General features: G+C 34.7%; 1 protein-coding gene across 1 annotated transcript in view; it reads left to right on the top strand.

The window, feature by feature from the left end:
• si (sucrase-isomaltase (alpha-glucosidase)) overlaps positions 1 to 16,319 on the top strand; it is a 77,379-nt gene extending 61,060 nt beyond the window's left edge. Inside the window, exons 33-48 of the mRNA XM_046864475.1 lie at positions 256 to 369; positions 483 to 545; positions 837 to 950; positions 1,772 to 1,862; positions 2,551 to 2,689; positions 3,366 to 3,499; positions 3,781 to 3,815; positions 4,020 to 4,136; positions 10,287 to 10,435; positions 11,742 to 11,826; positions 12,100 to 12,156; positions 12,514 to 12,638; positions 13,338 to 13,426; positions 13,757 to 13,806; positions 14,911 to 15,078; positions 16,044 to 16,319. Coding sequence (XP_046720431.1) covers positions 256 to 369; positions 483 to 545; positions 837 to 950; positions 1,772 to 1,862; positions 2,551 to 2,689; positions 3,366 to 3,499; positions 3,781 to 3,815; positions 4,020 to 4,136; positions 10,287 to 10,435; positions 11,742 to 11,826; positions 12,100 to 12,156; positions 12,514 to 12,638; positions 13,338 to 13,426; positions 13,757 to 13,806; positions 14,911 to 15,078; positions 16,044 to 16,121 — 1,608 coding nt within the window. The 3' untranslated portion in view covers positions 16,122 to 16,319. The remainder of the gene's footprint in view (positions 1 to 255; positions 370 to 482; positions 546 to 836; positions 951 to 1,771; positions 1,863 to 2,550; positions 2,690 to 3,365; positions 3,500 to 3,780; positions 3,816 to 4,019; positions 4,137 to 10,286; positions 10,436 to 11,741; positions 11,827 to 12,099; positions 12,157 to 12,513; positions 12,639 to 13,337; positions 13,427 to 13,756; positions 13,807 to 14,910; positions 15,079 to 16,043) is intronic.
• Positions 16,320 to 18,640: the final 2,321 nt, after the last annotated feature.

Genomic DNA, 18,640 nt, shown 5'->3' with positions numbered 1-18,640 from the left:
ACAGAGGAAAAGAGTATTTCAATTGTAGCACAGCTCTTAACACAATACTTTTTAACACTGAACTTCCATATTTCTGGATTTACATTTATGTAAAAAGCTCATATGCCATTATACTGGTGTCTCTTGATGAAATCATGTATTTGTAGTGTGTGTAGTATAATTAAGTAGCAAATGTTTGTTTTTCTGTTTTTTAAATAGCTTTTTTGTTGTTTTATTTGTATTTTTTATTATTATTATTATTATTATTATTATCAGGATCCTGCAATTTCGGGCAATGAGACCTCATATCCTGCTTTCGAGAACGGTCTTGTAAGTGACGTGTTTATCAAATGGCCAGCTGAGTTGGGTGATGACATCGTTTGGGGAAAAGTAGGTCATCCACATTCAAAATCTAAATACAAATGAACCACAATCGCATGAACATTTCATAGTAAAGGAGTTGGATTGAACTGTGGTCCACTTGTTTTTTTTTTCTTTTTTAGGTGTGGCCTGACTTACCAAATGTCACTGTTGATGAATCTCTAGATTGGGACACACAAATAGAGGTAGGCCTTGTCATTTATTTCCTTTTAAATGAAAAACCTGATATTTTAAATTTTATCTCACATTTTATCTGGTCCTTTTTTTTCCTCATAAATCCTCATCATATCAGAATCATCGATACAATGTGCTGTAATTGTGAAGTTGATAGAGTGAGCAGTGATGATTTGGGATGTGTCACTCGGTCGTAGATCCAATCAGAGTACAAAGGCATGATGGGAGCTCATCATAGCTGACCCATTGCAGACATAATCAACTGTCTGTGTGTCTGTGTGTGATTTATTCGTCTCACTCAGAAATACAGGTCCTATGCAGCCTTCCCAGACTTTTTCCGGAACCGTACCGCAGAGTGGTGGCTGAAAGAAATCACTGACTTCTATGCAAAGATAAGGTTTGACGGCCTGTGGATCGTAAGTTAACATATATGCTCTGTAAGATAGAAAACATTTTAAAAGTTAGAGCTAGAAGCATGCCATTCTCATGTACCAAGTATTCATGCCACTGTAATGCATGGTTGTCCACAAAAAGAATGAATGTTGTAAATAACAAGGTGTGTGTGTGTGTGTGTGTGTGTGTGTGTGTGTGTGTGTGTGTGTGTGTGTGTGTGTGTGTGTGAGTGTGTGTGTGTCATTAATGATATTTTATATAGGTATATACTTAAAAGAAAGCATGACCTTATTTTTAAAGATATCAAGAGAAAATAACATTTCTACATTATGTTAATGACTTATTATGAAAAGCAAACTTTCCATGCTGCTATTACACTGCTATTACTTAGTCCTTACTCATTATTTTCATAAATACCTACATTTTGTGTGTGAACCTAGTGAACTGCACATGGGGGCTAATTATGAGCAAACTTAGGAAGAGTACACTCCTGTAGAAACTCTGTAATCAGGCCAGTTGAGACAAGCCATCCTGTAGTCTTTCTAATTCTGGGAACCTTTAGAAAATAAAACAAATCTTACCTAAGCATTTACACTGGAGACTCACACCAGAAAAATAACCACATCCATAAATTATACATGCTTTTTAGATTATGTGGTGAGTCTGAAGTACAAGTCCATGTGAATGAGCTGTTACTATAGAAACAATAATGGATCAAAATGAGTAATATAAGCCTGCTGTTCATGTAACAGCTGGAACTACTGTTAGAGCTGTGCTGTAGAAAATTAATAGCAGCTTTATGTCCTTCATTGTGTTTTTTTTTTTTCTGCTATTTTGTGTGAAGGACATGAACGAACCAGTGAGTTTTGTTGATGGCACTGTTGGAGGAAAGTGTAAAGGTCTAGCAATCTTCGATTATCCACCGTACATGCCAGGTAAGATGTTTACATCTCAATAGTTACTTTTTAAATGCTAAACATAAAGATTCGTACATTTGTGCATGTGAAATGCTGAGATGTACATTACATACCCCACCAAGTATTGGTGAACTTTCATTGTGAATAGTACCATTTGCACTTTATTGCTTGGGATGCCTAGCAAAAAGTAGTATTATTTTTGTTGTTAAAGAAATGGTTTCTTTGATTGCTTGAATGGTAATTGTTCTGTAGCATTTAGTGTAAAGTATTATTTCAAGGATGCCGAATTGTACTCGCTCATACCTCTTATGGGTGAGTACATGATCTATATCACATAATTTGCACATTATATCACTTTACAGGACAAAAATATGCACTTTATAAGGTTCATAAAAAGCTGAAAAAAAGCTAAATACATCTTTATTCTTAAAGATTGTACTGGTAAAAATGTACTGGCACTGGAGACCTCTTCAATACATTTTGAGCAACCATTTTCCAATAGAAAACTTTAGATGGTTAATCATTTTATGTAATTATTTGTTCGTTGATTGATTGATTGCTTGCTTGATTTAATGTCTGTCTAGTTCCAGAAGTCAGATTGACTCTTTGAGAATATCTATATTGACTGATCCAAATAAAGATTTGCCACTCAGCTCTTTTGACATAACCCTTTTGATCTTAACCAAGACGCTTTCTTTATTTACAGCCCTAGAGTCTAAAGAACGAGGTTTGATCCACAAAACCCTCTGCATGAACAGCCAGCAGTTTCTTTCTGATGGCACTCCGGTTAAACACTACGATGTGCACAGTCTGTATGGCTGGTCTCACGCCAAACCCACTTATGAGTGAGTGAGCAAGATCTTTTTTTTCTTCTAATCAATTAAAGCTTACTGGCCTTGGACCGATAATAAAGTTAAATAGAAACAGGATGTATATTCTCTGAGTTACAAAAACTTAGGAATTCCATACTGTTATATTAAGTTTGTTTGCAAAGCATTGTCATTACGATTTTAAATGCATCTTAGTGTGCACTTTAAGAAGACATATGCATGACTTAGCTTTTAATGTGTATTAGAATGGGGGGTGTTTTAACAAAGAGCAGGAGGTAAATTCTAAATCTGGGGGGTTGGCGGGGGGACCTTCAGTATGAAAAGTTTGAGTGCACTCTGTTCTGACATGGCTCTGTACTGAGCTGACATTAAATAAAGCTGAGATTATTTAGCTATATTACATTATATGTGCCTAACATATAATGATGTGCAGAGAATGTTTAAAATGATAAGTGAATTTACCACATTACAAACATCACATTTTCCACCCCATCATTCAGATGAGGGTAATATTCATTGATTCCATTCAGCTATTACAGCACAGTTACACAATCACAAGTAGGATTGATATAGATGGGATCGTTTATGTAAAACAAGTAAAGCTACACACTTTATTCAGTGCTTTTTTTAACTTGGTAATTTGTAGCTACACATTCTCGCAGTTTAAACCTGATTGTGCGTGTGTGTGCAGTGCCTTGCTTAAAGTAACTGGGAAGAGAGGAATTGTGGTGACTCGCTCAACCTACCCAAGCAGCGGAAAATGGGCAGGACACTGGCTGGGTGATAACACAGCTGCCTGGGATCAACTCTACAAGTCTGTAATAGGTGTGTGAGCATGTATATACTGTATGTATGTATGTACTGTATTGTGTGAGTGTGTGTGAGTATATGTGTATGAAAGAGAGTGAGAGAAATTTAGATGATGGGGTGTGTGTGTGTGTGTGTGTGTGTGTGTGTGTGTGTGTGTGTGTGTGTGGTGGGTGTTGAGATGAAAGATGAATCACTACTTTGTTCCAGTAAACATAAACTCACTCTGCTGGACAAAGACGCCTTGTTGTTTTTCTCATGCTGAATCTATCTCTCTGTGCCCCTCCCTCTTATCTCAGGAATGATGGAGTTCAGTTTGTTCGGAATTCCTTATGTAAGTGACCTACGTTGTCCGATTTGATGTCCAGGCTGTTTAGATAATTAATTTGAATACAATTATTATTATTATTATTATTATTATTATTATTATTATTATTATTATTATTATTATTATTATTATTATTATATTAATGCCTACTCATTCAAATCTTACAATAGTATAATATGGTAATGCAATACACTCTTCTCTGTGGTACAGACCGGAGCTGATATTTGTGGGTTCTTTAACCCAGCCGAGTACGAGATGTGCCTTCGCTGGATGCAGCTGGGAGCATTTTACCCATATTCCAGAAATCATAATGGCAAAGGGAACCCGGTGAGCTCACACTCTGAGTAGAACAAGTGAAAACATTCACAGAAAAAGAAGGACTTTTCACAGTGTGGATATATTTTAAGGGAAAATCTTGCAGTTCTGTTTTTTTACATAATATTAGAAAGTTTGGTTTTATACCATCTGGTAACCCATATCATTACATTTGTTAAAAATGTGCTTGGAAGGTTGATTAGGACCAGTTTCCTGAAAAGTCCACCACAATAACCAAAATAAACATTAACAATAAATATGTTTTACTTTAAATTTGGCAGTTAAATGTATAAAAAATAATAAACAAAGTGAAAGGGAAAAAAGCAGAAAGAACCAAAATGGAACTAAAATGATTTGCAATAATCAGATACAGTATGTGGATTAAATATATAGGATCTGAACAATAAAAACTATTAGCTAATTAATTAACAAACCAGCAAATTAATTAATGATTATTGTATATAAAAAATAAGAATATTACACTACAATTCTATGATCACATCAATTGAGATAAAACCCTGGATGATAACATACAGTATAACGCATTAAGGAGTATACTAATGTTGTGAAGGTGGTTTGTACCTGTCACATTTAAATACAGTAAATAAAATTATTCTTGGCATATCATAGCAAGGCTAGGAAGCTGGGTTCAGTATGCAAGGTCAGTCATGATACTGTAGGTTAAAGGCCTTGCTCAAGGGCCCAAGAGCTTGAACCTCTGACCTTCCAAACAATAACCCAGAGCCTTGACCACTAAGCTACCACTTTCCTATATTATATTGTACTAATGATATAAATATTATACTGTTTTAGCTAAGTTACCACTTCAACATAAGAAAATGCTCTTTTTTATTTTCTACTGAAGTACAGTATATACAGCTGCCCTAAATGCCCAGGGTGCCATTTCAACTCACTCCATCGTACAGAAGTCCAGGAAATTCCCAGAAGCAGTGAACTTTACAAGGACAAAGTAAACACATAGAAAACTCAGTCGGAGAAACAAATTCAACTTTGAAAATTTACCAAAGCATTCAAAAACTGGGATTTTAGCATCAGATCAGCTAGCATGAATCATTGTTTATGCGAAAAAGGTATATTGTAAAGAGGAATTTGTTAAAAAAAAATGCCTCAGTGATGTTTTTGCTATTCTTTGGCATGAATATAAAAAAACTTGAAACATTTATTAATAGAGCATTCTCCAGCCTTCAGCATTGCATTGGATGAGTATTGCGATGTTCAAGATAAGCCTCAGTTATTAAAATTAAGGTAGGCTTAAGAAATATTCAAATCCATATAAAAAACTTTGTTATATAATGAGGCATTTAAGTTATATGTGCTGTTCGCACATCTGTTGAGCTCTTTGCTTTAACGTTATTTTTTGGATCTTCATACCGAATAGGTCTGTCACCCTTGCTATATACGATCATATGCCAGGGCTTTTTTTTCACGAGTGCATTCAAGATCACTAAAAGCTCAATAGCACACCTGCACTGCTGTGTCACAGAGAGAGAATTAGTGTGTGGGTGTTGGTGACTGATGTCAGAGGTCGATGGACCATCGTGTTGTCAGGTATTCACCATGACATTCGTTTAAAAAGTGACCTTTGAGTGAGAAAATCCAATAAACCCTGAGTGTGTGGGATCGATGTGGCGCGGTTGAATTTCCTCATCGAGCAACGCCGCGGCTTTGTTGCCAACCGCGAGACATCACTTTAATTGAATTTTCTAAGGCGATCTGCGCAGCCGATCTCTCCATTTCAATCATTTAATAACACAGTGGAAATAGATGTTTAAGCAAAAGAAACATTAAAGCAAAAACCCACGATTGATGTCACTCACAAACACTCTGGCCTCTTTTACTGAAATGCTGAGCAGCTTTGGCTCTAAATATTGTCTGTTTCATATAAGGACGCTCTTTGCATTACAGGTTTAGGATTTTATCATAAAATTGCAATACATTGTGCAAATTCAGCTTCTTTATACTGGATTTTATTACTGAAGTTGTCTGACTTTTTGGGGCTTGCTCAAGGGTCTATGTGGCAGCCTATTATTGCAAGTACTCGGACCCACAATCCCTGGATCCAAAGTCCATTGACTTAACCACTAGGCTACCACCTCCCCCTTAATAACTTATATTGCCTTTATACAACTGTACTAAAGACACAACTTTGGGGCTGTACACAACTAGATTAAGATGAATAACAGGATTTTATAAACTAATAAAGAGTATATACCGACCACCCATAACCTTATGGCCATTGATCAAGCATTAACAGCATTAACTTCTTCAGCAATTTGAGCTAGAGTATCTCGTCTGTTGGATCAGAACCTATGTGCATCAATGAGCCTAGGCTGCCCATGACTCTGTATCTGTATTCACCACTGTATCTTCCTTGGACCACTTTTGATAAACACTGACCACTGCAGACCAGGAACACCCGACAAGAGATTTTTTGAAGTTGCTCTAAACCAGTTGTCTAGAAACACAAGTTGGCCCTTATCAAACTCCCTACGCATGCCCATTGTTCCTGCTTCTAGCACATCAACTTTGATGACAAAATTTTCATTTGCTGCCTGGTATATCCCAACCTCTAACAGTTGCCATGATGAAGAGATAATCAGTGTTATTCGCTCATTGGTCATAATGTTTAATGTCATAATGTTATGCCTGGTCAGTGAATAGGGTTTTAAATAGATTAAGCTACAGTATGGAAGTGATAAACAGTTGGAATTACTAGTTAGTGCTATGCAGATTGTTATAGTAGTTACCTACATTTAACTATAGGAATTAAATACATATATAATAAATACCAAAATATATTGCATCAGTTGTCCTCAATCCGAGTTACACTTTTGTGTGCAATGTGTTTTAGATTGGATTTTATGGAATGTTGAGCAAAATCTTGTCTGAAAAATTTCTCCCAAATCAGTCCTTAGAAGAGACTGTCTTCTAAATATGTTAGAGAAATGTATTTAAGAGGGCAAAATGTCTTCCAGAAATATTGTGCATATTGAATACTGGCACATTGTGTATCTGATTACAAACTAAGCTCTCCCGGGACTGTGCATAAATATGATTTTAAAAATGTACAATGTCGAGAAAAATGGTTGCGTAATTTTATTTTTTTTTGCGCCCCCCCTGAGTCATACATTTTTTCAATTCCTTTTTCAACATACCAACACACAGTAAGTGAATTTAAGAAGAAGAGAGAGATACACAGGCTTTGTGTGCAACAAGTCTCAGTGACAGTCCTGATAACAGAGCGTCCTTATACTCCTGTTTATATGAGTTTGTCCTCTCCATGTTGTAATTAACTCCCAACGTATCATTAGTGCTAATGTGTCTGCGCTAGGAGCGCATTTACAGCTCGAAAGGAGTCTAGAAAATGGAAGGTCATCCATGTGTGGTCAAGATAAAGTTCATCAGAGAAAAGAGAGAGAGAGAGAGAGAGAGAGAGAGAGAGAGAGAGAGCGGTAGAGACAAAACCTTTGATGAATGTGATGAATATCAGAAGAGATGTAAAAACATGCCGAAAGGCAGAGTCTGTAGACAAATATGGAGCCAGAGAAAAGGAATAAAGCAAGAGAAAGAGATCACCTTGTTGACTCCTAATGTCTAGCAAAGTCATTTGCTGGTGTAAATTTACTCATCGATATGAGTGAGAGAGATGCGCTACCTTCAGACAGGCCTGTTTGTCTCCTGCTGTTTTTGGTGGAAATGAGGCAGCCTGAGGCCTGTGGGTGGCCTTCCATCACATTCAGCTTGTCGCTAATGGAGTCAGAGCCGAGTACATTTGGAATAATTCAGCCTTTTGTTTGAGAAAAGCGGTTAGCCCCAACCGGGGGAGGTCGACTGCATTCAGCATGTTATAATGTGGAAATATGAGAGCCATTCCAGGGCCGTGCAGATTGTTCGTGCTGTTCAGAACAGAGGAGAAACTATAGGCTGATAGATCGCAAGAGGTATAGATTGGACATAACTTAATAAACAACTCCAGCAAGGACAGGACATCTTGTTCAACTCTTTTGTAATGCTTTGGTGTATTTTACTCTATGTTGAGCTATTTCTAATTGCAACAAGTAGCAGTAGTTTTAAACTTCAGTTATGAGAGTAACTAATAGGTTAACTTGATAGATTTATTGGTCGCAGGAATTTGTTTGCTGATTCAAGGAATACTTAGCTGTTTTGAGAAAAAAGGCCACATACTTGTCATCGCTTTCTCTTCCCCTCTCTCTCTCTCGCTCTCTCTCTGAAGGACAAAGCAGATGTACTAAGTATTAAGTACAGCACACTATATGGCCAACAGTTGACACCTAGCTGTCACATATTTTTTTATATATTTGTGTATTTTTAACATACTATTCTAGATTTTATTACTCTTTGTTGATAAATGTTGTTAGTTTTGGACAGAAATATGTTATAAATACGTCTTTCAGAATTTATTCTGTCTGAGTTCATAGAAAAAGCACTGTGAAAAAAAAAAAACTGAAAAATAATATAGAATTATTGTATTATTGTATGTATAGAGAGTACACCTCAAGTTCCATAATGAAAAAATTAAATGCTTGGCAGATTGGAACTACTACCTTTTCCCAAGACACATAAGTGGACCTCAAGGCAAACCACAGACACTTGTACAGGGGTCTGGGTTCATTTGTTGTGTTTATATATACATAAGAATATGCTCTTTATTTTGAGAGCACTTGGAATGCTAAAACCAACCAAGTGTGAAGGCACTCTCAATTAGTTCCACCACGGAGCTTCACACCTTAAATAAAAAAATAAATAAAACCTCTGCCTTACTGCGGTGATGAAAGGTCCAGAATGTGTTTAGGTGTTAGCCTATTAGCACATGTTGCTCATTATCAGTTTTCTTTTTGTCTCCACCCCGAAGTCATTTAATGGCGCAAAGAGTGTATCGTGTCACACTCTACAACATTAACACAAAGCAGTGTGAACACTTGTAAATAGAAATTGGAGAGTAAACACAAATCTAGAGTTTCTACTTTTGCAGTATTCCAGAGTTTCCAAAGACATGATTCAACACAAACAAACAAACAAAAAAACCCTACATTTATGTTTAGAATTCCTGACAGTGTTCTGATATTTTGCCTCAACCCCTCATAAACAAAAAACAATCTGTTTACATATATAGATGTGTGCAAATCATGTTATTGGGAAGCTTATTAAGACCTTTGACTGGTTTAGATGGTGACATTAGCATGCAGTATTAAAACATTGGCACAAAGTATTACAATCTAAATTATAAACAGATGAGGTAAAATGTAAATTAAATCAAATGAAATGATTTGCAAATCTCATAAACCCATGTTTTATTCACAATACAACATAAAAAACTAAATCAAATGTTTAAACTGAGAAAATGTTCCATTTGAATGAAAATACAATAAGGTAAATTAGAATTTGATTAACTAATTAGGTTAAAAGGCTACAGGTCAGTAACATGATTGAGTATAAAAAAGTATGTTAGTATGTATGTGAAGGGATAAGGGCTAAAATCAATATTAGATATTCAGGCCCTCAGGTGTCTCTGCTTTAAAAACAGGCATGATTCTGCAATGGAAATCACTTCATGGGTTCAGAAATACCGCAGGAAATCACTGTCTGTGAACACAGTTCGCTGTGCAATTAACAAATGCTGGTTAAAGCTTTAACATGGAAAGAAGAAGCCAAATGTGAAAATTATCCAAAAACACTGCTGTCTTTTCTTGGCCAAAGATGTAAAATGGAATGAGGCAATGTGCAATACTGTTCTGTGGTCTGAGGAGTCTTGTTCAATTGGAGTTGTATCATTAAAACTAATTTTGCTAATTTAAACGGCCACATAGTATTATTTTTGGCCATTGCTGGCTGTGGTTTGGTTCCTGTTGCCTAACACATTTTTTTTAATGTGCCTGGTATTGTATTAGAGCCCATATACAGTACTACATAAAAATGAGCAAAACCAAGCATGTTTTATTGCACTGCAACAAAGTTAATAGTGTTCACTGCATTCATTGTATTTGAACAATCTAAAAATATAAAATTAATTTAAAACATTATTATGACTACTATAGACTTTATTATTATAAAACTGCAGGATACGTTAGTACATATTAATAATAGAAAATTTCTTTGGCTTTGTATTTTGTTGTGCAACAGAGACAAGATCCAGTGGCGTGGAATGATACTTTTACTACCGTATCTCGTGACGTGTTGAACATCCGCTATTCACTCCTTCCCTATTTGTACACACTCATGTTTGAGGCTCATACTGCAGGAAGCACTGTGGTCCGGCCTATGCTTCACGAGTAAGTATCGTTTTCAAATGATTACTTTCACTTCAATTGTTCTTATTCGTGCTTAAAGTTTAAAGTATATAGCAACATACTTGGTTAAAATGTTATATAAAGAAAATTGCAACATGAATTAAAGTGTAATTCACATACTCCATTGTATATCTCACTATAGCCCAGTCAATGCAAGTGCTTTTCTTATTTTCCAGCCACTCCATGCCTGTTCAAAAGTAAACACATAACAGGCATTGGTTTTGTTAGGATTTTTATCACTGTACTCTAGGTTACAGTTTGACTGTATGCATAACAGCTAGCAATTTAGCAACTTTTTTGGTTCACTTTTGATAAATGATGTTATAAAAGCAGGTGCTTAATACTTTTACATGTCGAAAGTATAGCAAAAAGCAGTATAGGAATATACTGAATTAGATGTTATGTTATTAGTAACTAATACATCTTCACACAAATCAGCATTACTAAATCAGCAATATTATTTATTTTTTTCTTATACCATTGTGATTTGCCAAAGGATTGTAAAATATAATTAATTAACTAATTCGTTAATTAACCCATTATAATGAGCAACAGTATACTTTCAAACATACTCTTATGTTTAATCTTCTCAGTTGTCACTTACCTATAACTATAACAGAAGTTCCCCAGCAGTCTTTTTTTTTTTTTTTTTAAGTTACTAAACAGATAAAAAAGCTTTTCACACTAGAGAGAAAACCTTAATGCACAAAAAGCTCTGTTCTGAAAACAGGTAGGGCATAAAGTTTGCTAAAACTATATAAAAAAATAAAGAACAAGGAGTTCTATTTCCATTGCGCACATTCTTATCAAGTGCTTTGACTGTTTGAGAAACCTTAGAAATATGAAAATGGAAAAAGAACAAAGCTGTGGTTTTTCAATTTAGGTAAAAAAATAAAATATTTAATAAATCATATGTACAGAAAATTTGAATATCGCATAACTATATGTGGACATATGTACCATTGCTGTTTATATTTACTTTGCTATGTTTGCTAAGTCCTTGAATGTTTTGAAAGTGTAGTGACTCAGCTGGGGATGTCACTTTGTCTCTCATATTCTTCAGTCTCCATTGATTAGACTAATTTAAATGTTCCACTTGTCCTAATCATAACCTTTTGTTCCTGAATAGGACACCATGCCCTCATATTCTCATATTTAGTTTCACACACACACACACACACACACACACACACACACACACACACACACACATCCCCAATGTTTAGATATTCCACATAGCTATTTGTTTCACTGTCTATTTTCAGTCAGATTTTATTATTCGCTGCAGGTTTGTGAATGATAAATCGACATGGGACATTTATAAACAGTTCCTTTGGGGTCCAGCACTGCTCATCAGTCCTGCTCTGGATCAGGTTATGCATCACACACCCACACACCCACACACCCACACACACACACACACACATCACCATCATTAACAGGGTATTACACACTATAATATTGTTGAGTAGCCTTTCCAGTATAGAAAGAAAAAAAGATTTTAATTAGGCCAATTACAATTAATGGATTCAATTATACTGTATATAGGCTGTACATGCTAAAGTACATCACCTCAGAGCAAAAATGGTTATCATATATTATTGAGGTGATTACTGAATTCTTTTTTTTTCCCATGGTTCCTTCAGGGAGTAACTGAGGTTAATGGCTACATCCCTAATGCTCGCTGGTACGATTACCACACGGTATGTTTAACTACATTACATGTATTTTTAAATTCTTAAACTTATTTATCCCAGTGTATCATCACTTTCTAGAGTTATACAAAAGAGTGTCTACCTGTTTGTGTGTGTTTGTTCTACTTGAATATTTTCAACATTTTAATATGACATACAGTATAGATATTAGCAATTGACACATTTGTTGCATCCATTTTCACTTCCTTTATATATATATATATATATATATATATATATATATATATATATATATATATATATATATATATATAACATTTGTTTAGCTTGTAACTTGTAAAACAATAGAAAAAAGGTTAACTTAAATCTGTGTTGTCTTTTTGACGTGTTTTTCTTGTCCTTCAGGCAAAGTTGCTAAATGCGAGAGGCATGTTTCTTACCATGCCCACTCCACTCGATCATATCAACCTACATGTGAGAGGAGGATTCATCCTACCTTGGCAGAAACCTGAGAACAACACAAATTACAGGTACAAATTTCCAACTCTTTTTTTTTTGTCCCCCTGCTGCAGTTTGAATGATTGGACACAGTTTTGGAAAGGCAAAAACCAAAGTCCATCAATTTACATCGCATTTTCATGACAAGCCCAAAGCCATGATTTTCAGGAAAGTGTCTGTGAAACTTTACAATAAAATTGTGGCAAGGCGTAGATCAATGAAAGCATATAAAACATTTTCTACATGTTTGAGTGTTCAGTGGCTTTGAATTTGAATTTTGAAAAAGAACTGAGTTGGTACAGCCTTGAACTTTCTTAGGAATTAGTTGTAGACTGATTGTTTGGTTGTCAGACAAATTCTTTTTATTAAGAGCACTGCAGATATTACATTAATGAGGGTTATGTTGTTGATGCACCTAGTTAGTTATTGTAAAAAAAAAAAAAAAAAAAACACTGAGGAATGTGTTAAATATTGATGTAAAATAGCTGTACTTACTTTTTGTCCAAAATATGATAATTGTTTTAGATGTAATAATCTAATTAAATACCACATTGAATACAATAATACAATGTGAAAATGAAAAGGGCAGTGTTAGTGGTTATCATATTATTAGTTAACACTGCATCTGTGAAATTTGCATAGACTGAATTATATATGTAATAGTATAATTCTTACATAATAAAATATAATATAATAATTTCTATTATTTTTGTAACTTTTTACTTCTCCAGTCGCAAGAATCCTCTCGGTCTGATAGCTGCTCTTGATGATCAAGGATCAGCAAAAGGTTCTCTGTTTTGGGATGATGGAGAAGGAATTGGTGGGTGTTTTCAACTGTACATATCGAACATTACATGATTTATACACATGGACTGTGTTTGTGCCAGTGAAAGTCTTTGTCATCCATTTTTCTGTAATGTACAATAATATAGCATGTCTTTGGATGATAGGATCAGTAGGGATTAAATAGTGTGCTACTAATTCAGTATATACTCTGTCATACTGTAATAGGAAATTAAGTGTGTGTTGGTAGGCTTTGGGGTATTATAGAGAATATAAATTAAATGGCAAAATGATTTTCTGTTAAATGTCACCATCATTCTCTTTCTTCCCCTGTCTTTTTTTTTTGTCTTTTGACATTTCCTTCCAGGCACATATGAGAAGAAAGAATATCTCTTGACATACTTCACCGTGTTTAAGGTACAGTAACACGTTAACAAAAAAAGTGGTTCTGTCCCATTTCCACAAGCCATCTCTTCAAGCGCTGACTATATGGCTATCCATTTTACATCCTTATGAAGCTGATTATGCAATCTAGATTGTAAATATAGAAGTACATTATAGAGTTAGTATTCATAGTGGTATACCATGGGTGAAATGGTTTTGATATAATAGTGGGTAATACCCATTTTGATGATAAATACAGATGTCTTGCTGTCCTGGTATGTGCCTTCCTAAGATAAAAAATAAACATCTGTAGACTTTGCAGTGTGCACATTTTCAAAGAAGATAGAAGGTGTTTATGCTATCTACAGGAGATCGTGTGTTTGAATCCCTGTGATGCCCTATGAAACAAACTAGCCATGCTTCCATGGTGGGAGGGATGTAATTATCCTCTCCCCTGTGAATCAAAGTGGCACAAGCCAACCGAAGACATCAGTCAGCTTGTGTATGGAAGAGGATGAATAAAAATTCTCTGTGTAGATTCAGCATAAGCATAAGCATAATGAAGCATAAGCTGCAGTTCATTGAGGTTCACTGACTAGTCTCAAAGCAAGCAAGTGAACAGGTTTGGAGAAAACAGGCTTAAAATAAAAAAAGAAATATATGGTGTTAAGGTGTTGGATAAATGATTATAATTAAGTGTAACTCAAATTTGTATTAAAAAAAGGAACCAGACACAATTATTAATAGCCAAACACTCTTCATAATCTTTGCTTTGCTGTTTTTAAGTAATTGTGATTAAAAAAGAGACCTTTTGGAATTTTGCCCTACATGACCACTTTTGAGAGAATCACACTGTGCATATGGCATCAAGCAGGAAGGCTCAAGTGAAAAAAAAAAAAAAATTGGCTTCAGAAAGAGGAATGATTGTGTTGCTAATATTGTTCGTTTGCTATTAGACCAACCCTTAAAAACATATGAGCGTAATTCTGAGTGCTTAACATTATTTAAAAATCCTAAAAAAAAAAAAAAAGAAAAAAAATTCAAAGCAACACTTATATCCACCACATTTGTTTCAGATTTTTGTTTTTCCTCGTGTTAGTCTGAGTGTGTACATAAGAGTGTGTGTGTGTGTTTCAGAACACTCTCTCGAACACAGTTGTGCATTATGGTCTTGCTTCAGCTGATGAGCTCAAACTTGGACAAGTAAAAGTTTGGGGTGCAGGAAGCCTCCTTATTGTTAAGGTGACCATGAATGCAGGTGGAGTTGAAACACCGCTGAATTTTACTCATAACCCACTCACAGAGGTAAGACATTGCTATAGCAATGACAGCACATTGTGTGTGATGCATCTGTAATTATTTTATATTATTTTTATTATAAGTATTTGCAGCAAACAAAAACAATGATGACAATAATAATAATAATAATAATAATAATAATAATAATAATAATTATTATTATTATTATTATTATTATTATTATTATTATTATTATTATTATCATTATTATTAGTAGTAGTAGTGGAATAATTATGTCAATGAATGAGGAACACATGCACATTCCATCCATATAATTATCCAGTTATGTGTTGGAAACACAGTGCATATAGCCTAAGAGTTTTATTTGAAATTAGTTACATTTGTTTTGCTAAAATTTTATTTTCCCCATGGAGAAAATATTCGAGCTTAATAACATTATTGATGGTCAGAAATTAGGTTTAAAAAGTCATTAATTAATAATTAATAATCATTAATTATTAAATGCATATATATGCATATATATGCATATATATATATATATATATATATAATTAAAGATTATGGTCAGTTGCATGGTAGAGGAGAATTGCCAGAATGGTCTTAGCTGCCAGGAAAGCAATGCTAATCATATAATTACTGTTTACAAATGCGGTAAGCAGAAAAAAAAAAAACATAAGAATCCGTTCAAACATAAATTCATGCTTTCTGCTGCTATAGCAGGACTGACCTTACTGGATTACTGCATAAACTATGTGTGTGAGGGTTTTATCTATGTATCTGTCATCATCCATTTACTGATTTAAAAATTCATTCTGAATTAATTAAAAGTTCACACCTTTCACCCTAGTCACTCTAAACAATATCTAAAATTTAGTTTAGTCAGTTAAGTTTAATGAGGCCATCCAGTTCTGTCTGCATGTATACATAGAAAAAGAACACTGAAGTATATTTATACTAGCATAATCATATTTGTGTGTATGTTCATACAATTGTGTCCTCCTCTTTTTTAGGAGCTGGTCATAGATGCAACGAGTAAATCACACACATTAAAAGAACTATTCTCTATAACTTGGAGCACAGGAATATAAAAACAAGGAAACCACAAATCAAGACCATCGTTTTACTTCACATTATGCGAATAGTATTTATAGATTCATGCATCATTAATGAAAAGAAATTTGAGAGAAATGTTGCCATATGTAACTTATGTACATGTTGAGCTTGTTTTCCAGAAAACATTCAAACTGTAAGAAACTAATTGTAATAAAATAAAGCAAAGAAAAAAAAAAACCATGGGGTCTGTTCGTACAGTACAGAGTGCTTCTTTACTTGAAAACTGTGTCTGTGCACCATGGGAAGATGATAATAATAATCCCTAATTATCAACAATCACATTTTTTCGTCCGACAACCTGCCAGGCTGACTTCATGCACCATTAGGTCTCAGCTATAATAATATGATCATCAATTATTCATTCCGCGATAAACATAATGATATCAATTTAGCGATGGGGATTGCAAATTGATTTCTGCTCTAATTGGCAATCAGCGTGTGGTATGTGAGGTGCGTGTGTTGGTTTGGAGGAGGGTGAAGGTGCCTTAGGTGGTCGGTAATGACGATGATACCGGAGACATATCCTTCCCAAGATAGTGAAGGTCCAACTGTGCATATAATTATTTGGTGTTTCATTTGGAGAGATGGTGCATTCGAAGCAACTATTCAATTAGCAGAAAACAGCAGTCCTTTTTCCCTGGTTGGAAAAAATGACATGCAGTTTGCAGGATTCTGAAATAAACACATGCACACACACACACACAGACCCCTACCTGATTGTTAGCAAGAAAGTTTTAATAAAGGCTCAAGACTTTAATTATTATGTCAAGAACTGCAGTGCATACACCGTAAAACAGAAAACAAATGGGGCTGGAGTAAAAAGTCAAAGTCAATAAACACACTATAGTATATAGTATAGTAGTCTTTATGCACAAAGATACAGTAGTTATTAGGACTTCACTCTTACAACTCAGTGGTTCTTTGGATAATAGAAGTTACTTTACTCCACTTACCTGCTCTTAAAATTACTCATCTGGTGTGGTGGGACAACCTGACACACACCTGAAGGTGTAGGTGGCTAATGTGCACATGCTTTATTGGTTGAGTATTTGCATATGCAATTTACATTTGCATTAACAGTACAATGAGATTTACAATCTGCACATTTAATAGAACTCTGTAGACAGTAGGTACAAATAATCATAGAGTTGCTCAGTTACATATTGAGGTGAGTTATAGATAATTAAAGCAATTTTGTATTCATCAAATTCAGTGAGGTTTTGCTCTCATTTTTTTGCAGTATAACTTCAAAACTCAGTCAGAACAGGACCAGTTGACAAGTGACAGTTCAGAGCCAAGGCCAGGAAGCAGACAAGCAGGTTTAACCAATTGTCTGCTAGTTGCAATAAGTCATTATTCATGGTGCACTATATTAAGGCTATGACTATGTTTGTCCTATACCTCTTAGCAAATCATCATCAGTTCACAAAGGTATAAAGGTCCCTCTGATTGACAAAATACTCCTTGTCAATTCAACAAGATTCAAGTGCATGACATTTTTGAGTTATTTGAAACAAATGTACAATAGCAAATTTCAATCTGGATTTCATTTTCTATTATAAAATATAAGCTTTGTCCATTTCTAACAGACTTTCAGAACCTACCAATGTAGGACTCCCTTAATGGTAAACATTTTAAACTAAAGTTCCAGAATTCCTAGCCATTATTTTCTGCCACCTTTTAAAATAATGCAATGCCTTTACAGTATATTATGCAGTGGCTTTGTTTGCTGCCATGTGTGCAGATATACATGAAAAAGCCTCCACATGTTTAAGTTAACCGCCTGAGACACGACACCAACAATTGCAAGGAAAGCTTATCGACAATGCACACAGTTCTTTCACTGCTTTTGCTCAAGTGATTGCCAGTATTCAGACATACCAGCTTAAGGTTGCCATTTACATAGACTTTAGACATTAGATGCATAGAAACAAGTCTTGTATATATTATGGGGAAACTCAAAGTGAAATCACTACAGGCTCACTGCCTTTTTTGTGTTACACACAATTTAATGAAGCCAAGATATACTAAAATGAGTTCATGATCATTTGTGTGTTGGATGCTGGCTATTTTATAACACTTTAAATTTCATAATTGAAGCTGTCAAATTAATAAAATAATGTCAAAGCTTTGTTTAAATCAATATGCTTTCTTGTTAAAAAAACGTGCCCCAGTTTAGTGAATCAGTTTAGCTAATACCTGTAACTCATATTATTATTCATAGAATATTCAGGCATAAAAAATAAAAAGTGAAAATGAGTAACATGCTGTCCTTCTTCATGCACAATGCTCCCAAAACTGGCTTTTTTAATTAAAAAAAAAAAAAAAAAAAAAATCCTTAGTTTTGTCTTAGGCCAAATACTAATTGCTCTTACTGTATTAACCTTCAATACACTCACTCAACTCAAATCTGTGTAAATCCCGATAGTACTACACATCTTCAGTATGCATATCATGTTTAATATAAATACCTGGTAAGTTACCAAACAATGTA

This window comes from Silurus meridionalis, chromosome 13 (assembly GCF_014805685.1).
Source record: "Silurus meridionalis isolate SWU-2019-XX chromosome 13, ASM1480568v1, whole genome shotgun sequence".
NCBI lineage: Eukaryota > Metazoa > Chordata > Actinopteri > Siluriformes > Siluridae > Silurus > Silurus meridionalis.
Note: the sequence above shows the minus strand (reverse complement) of the source record. Positions and strands in the feature narration are given on the sequence as shown.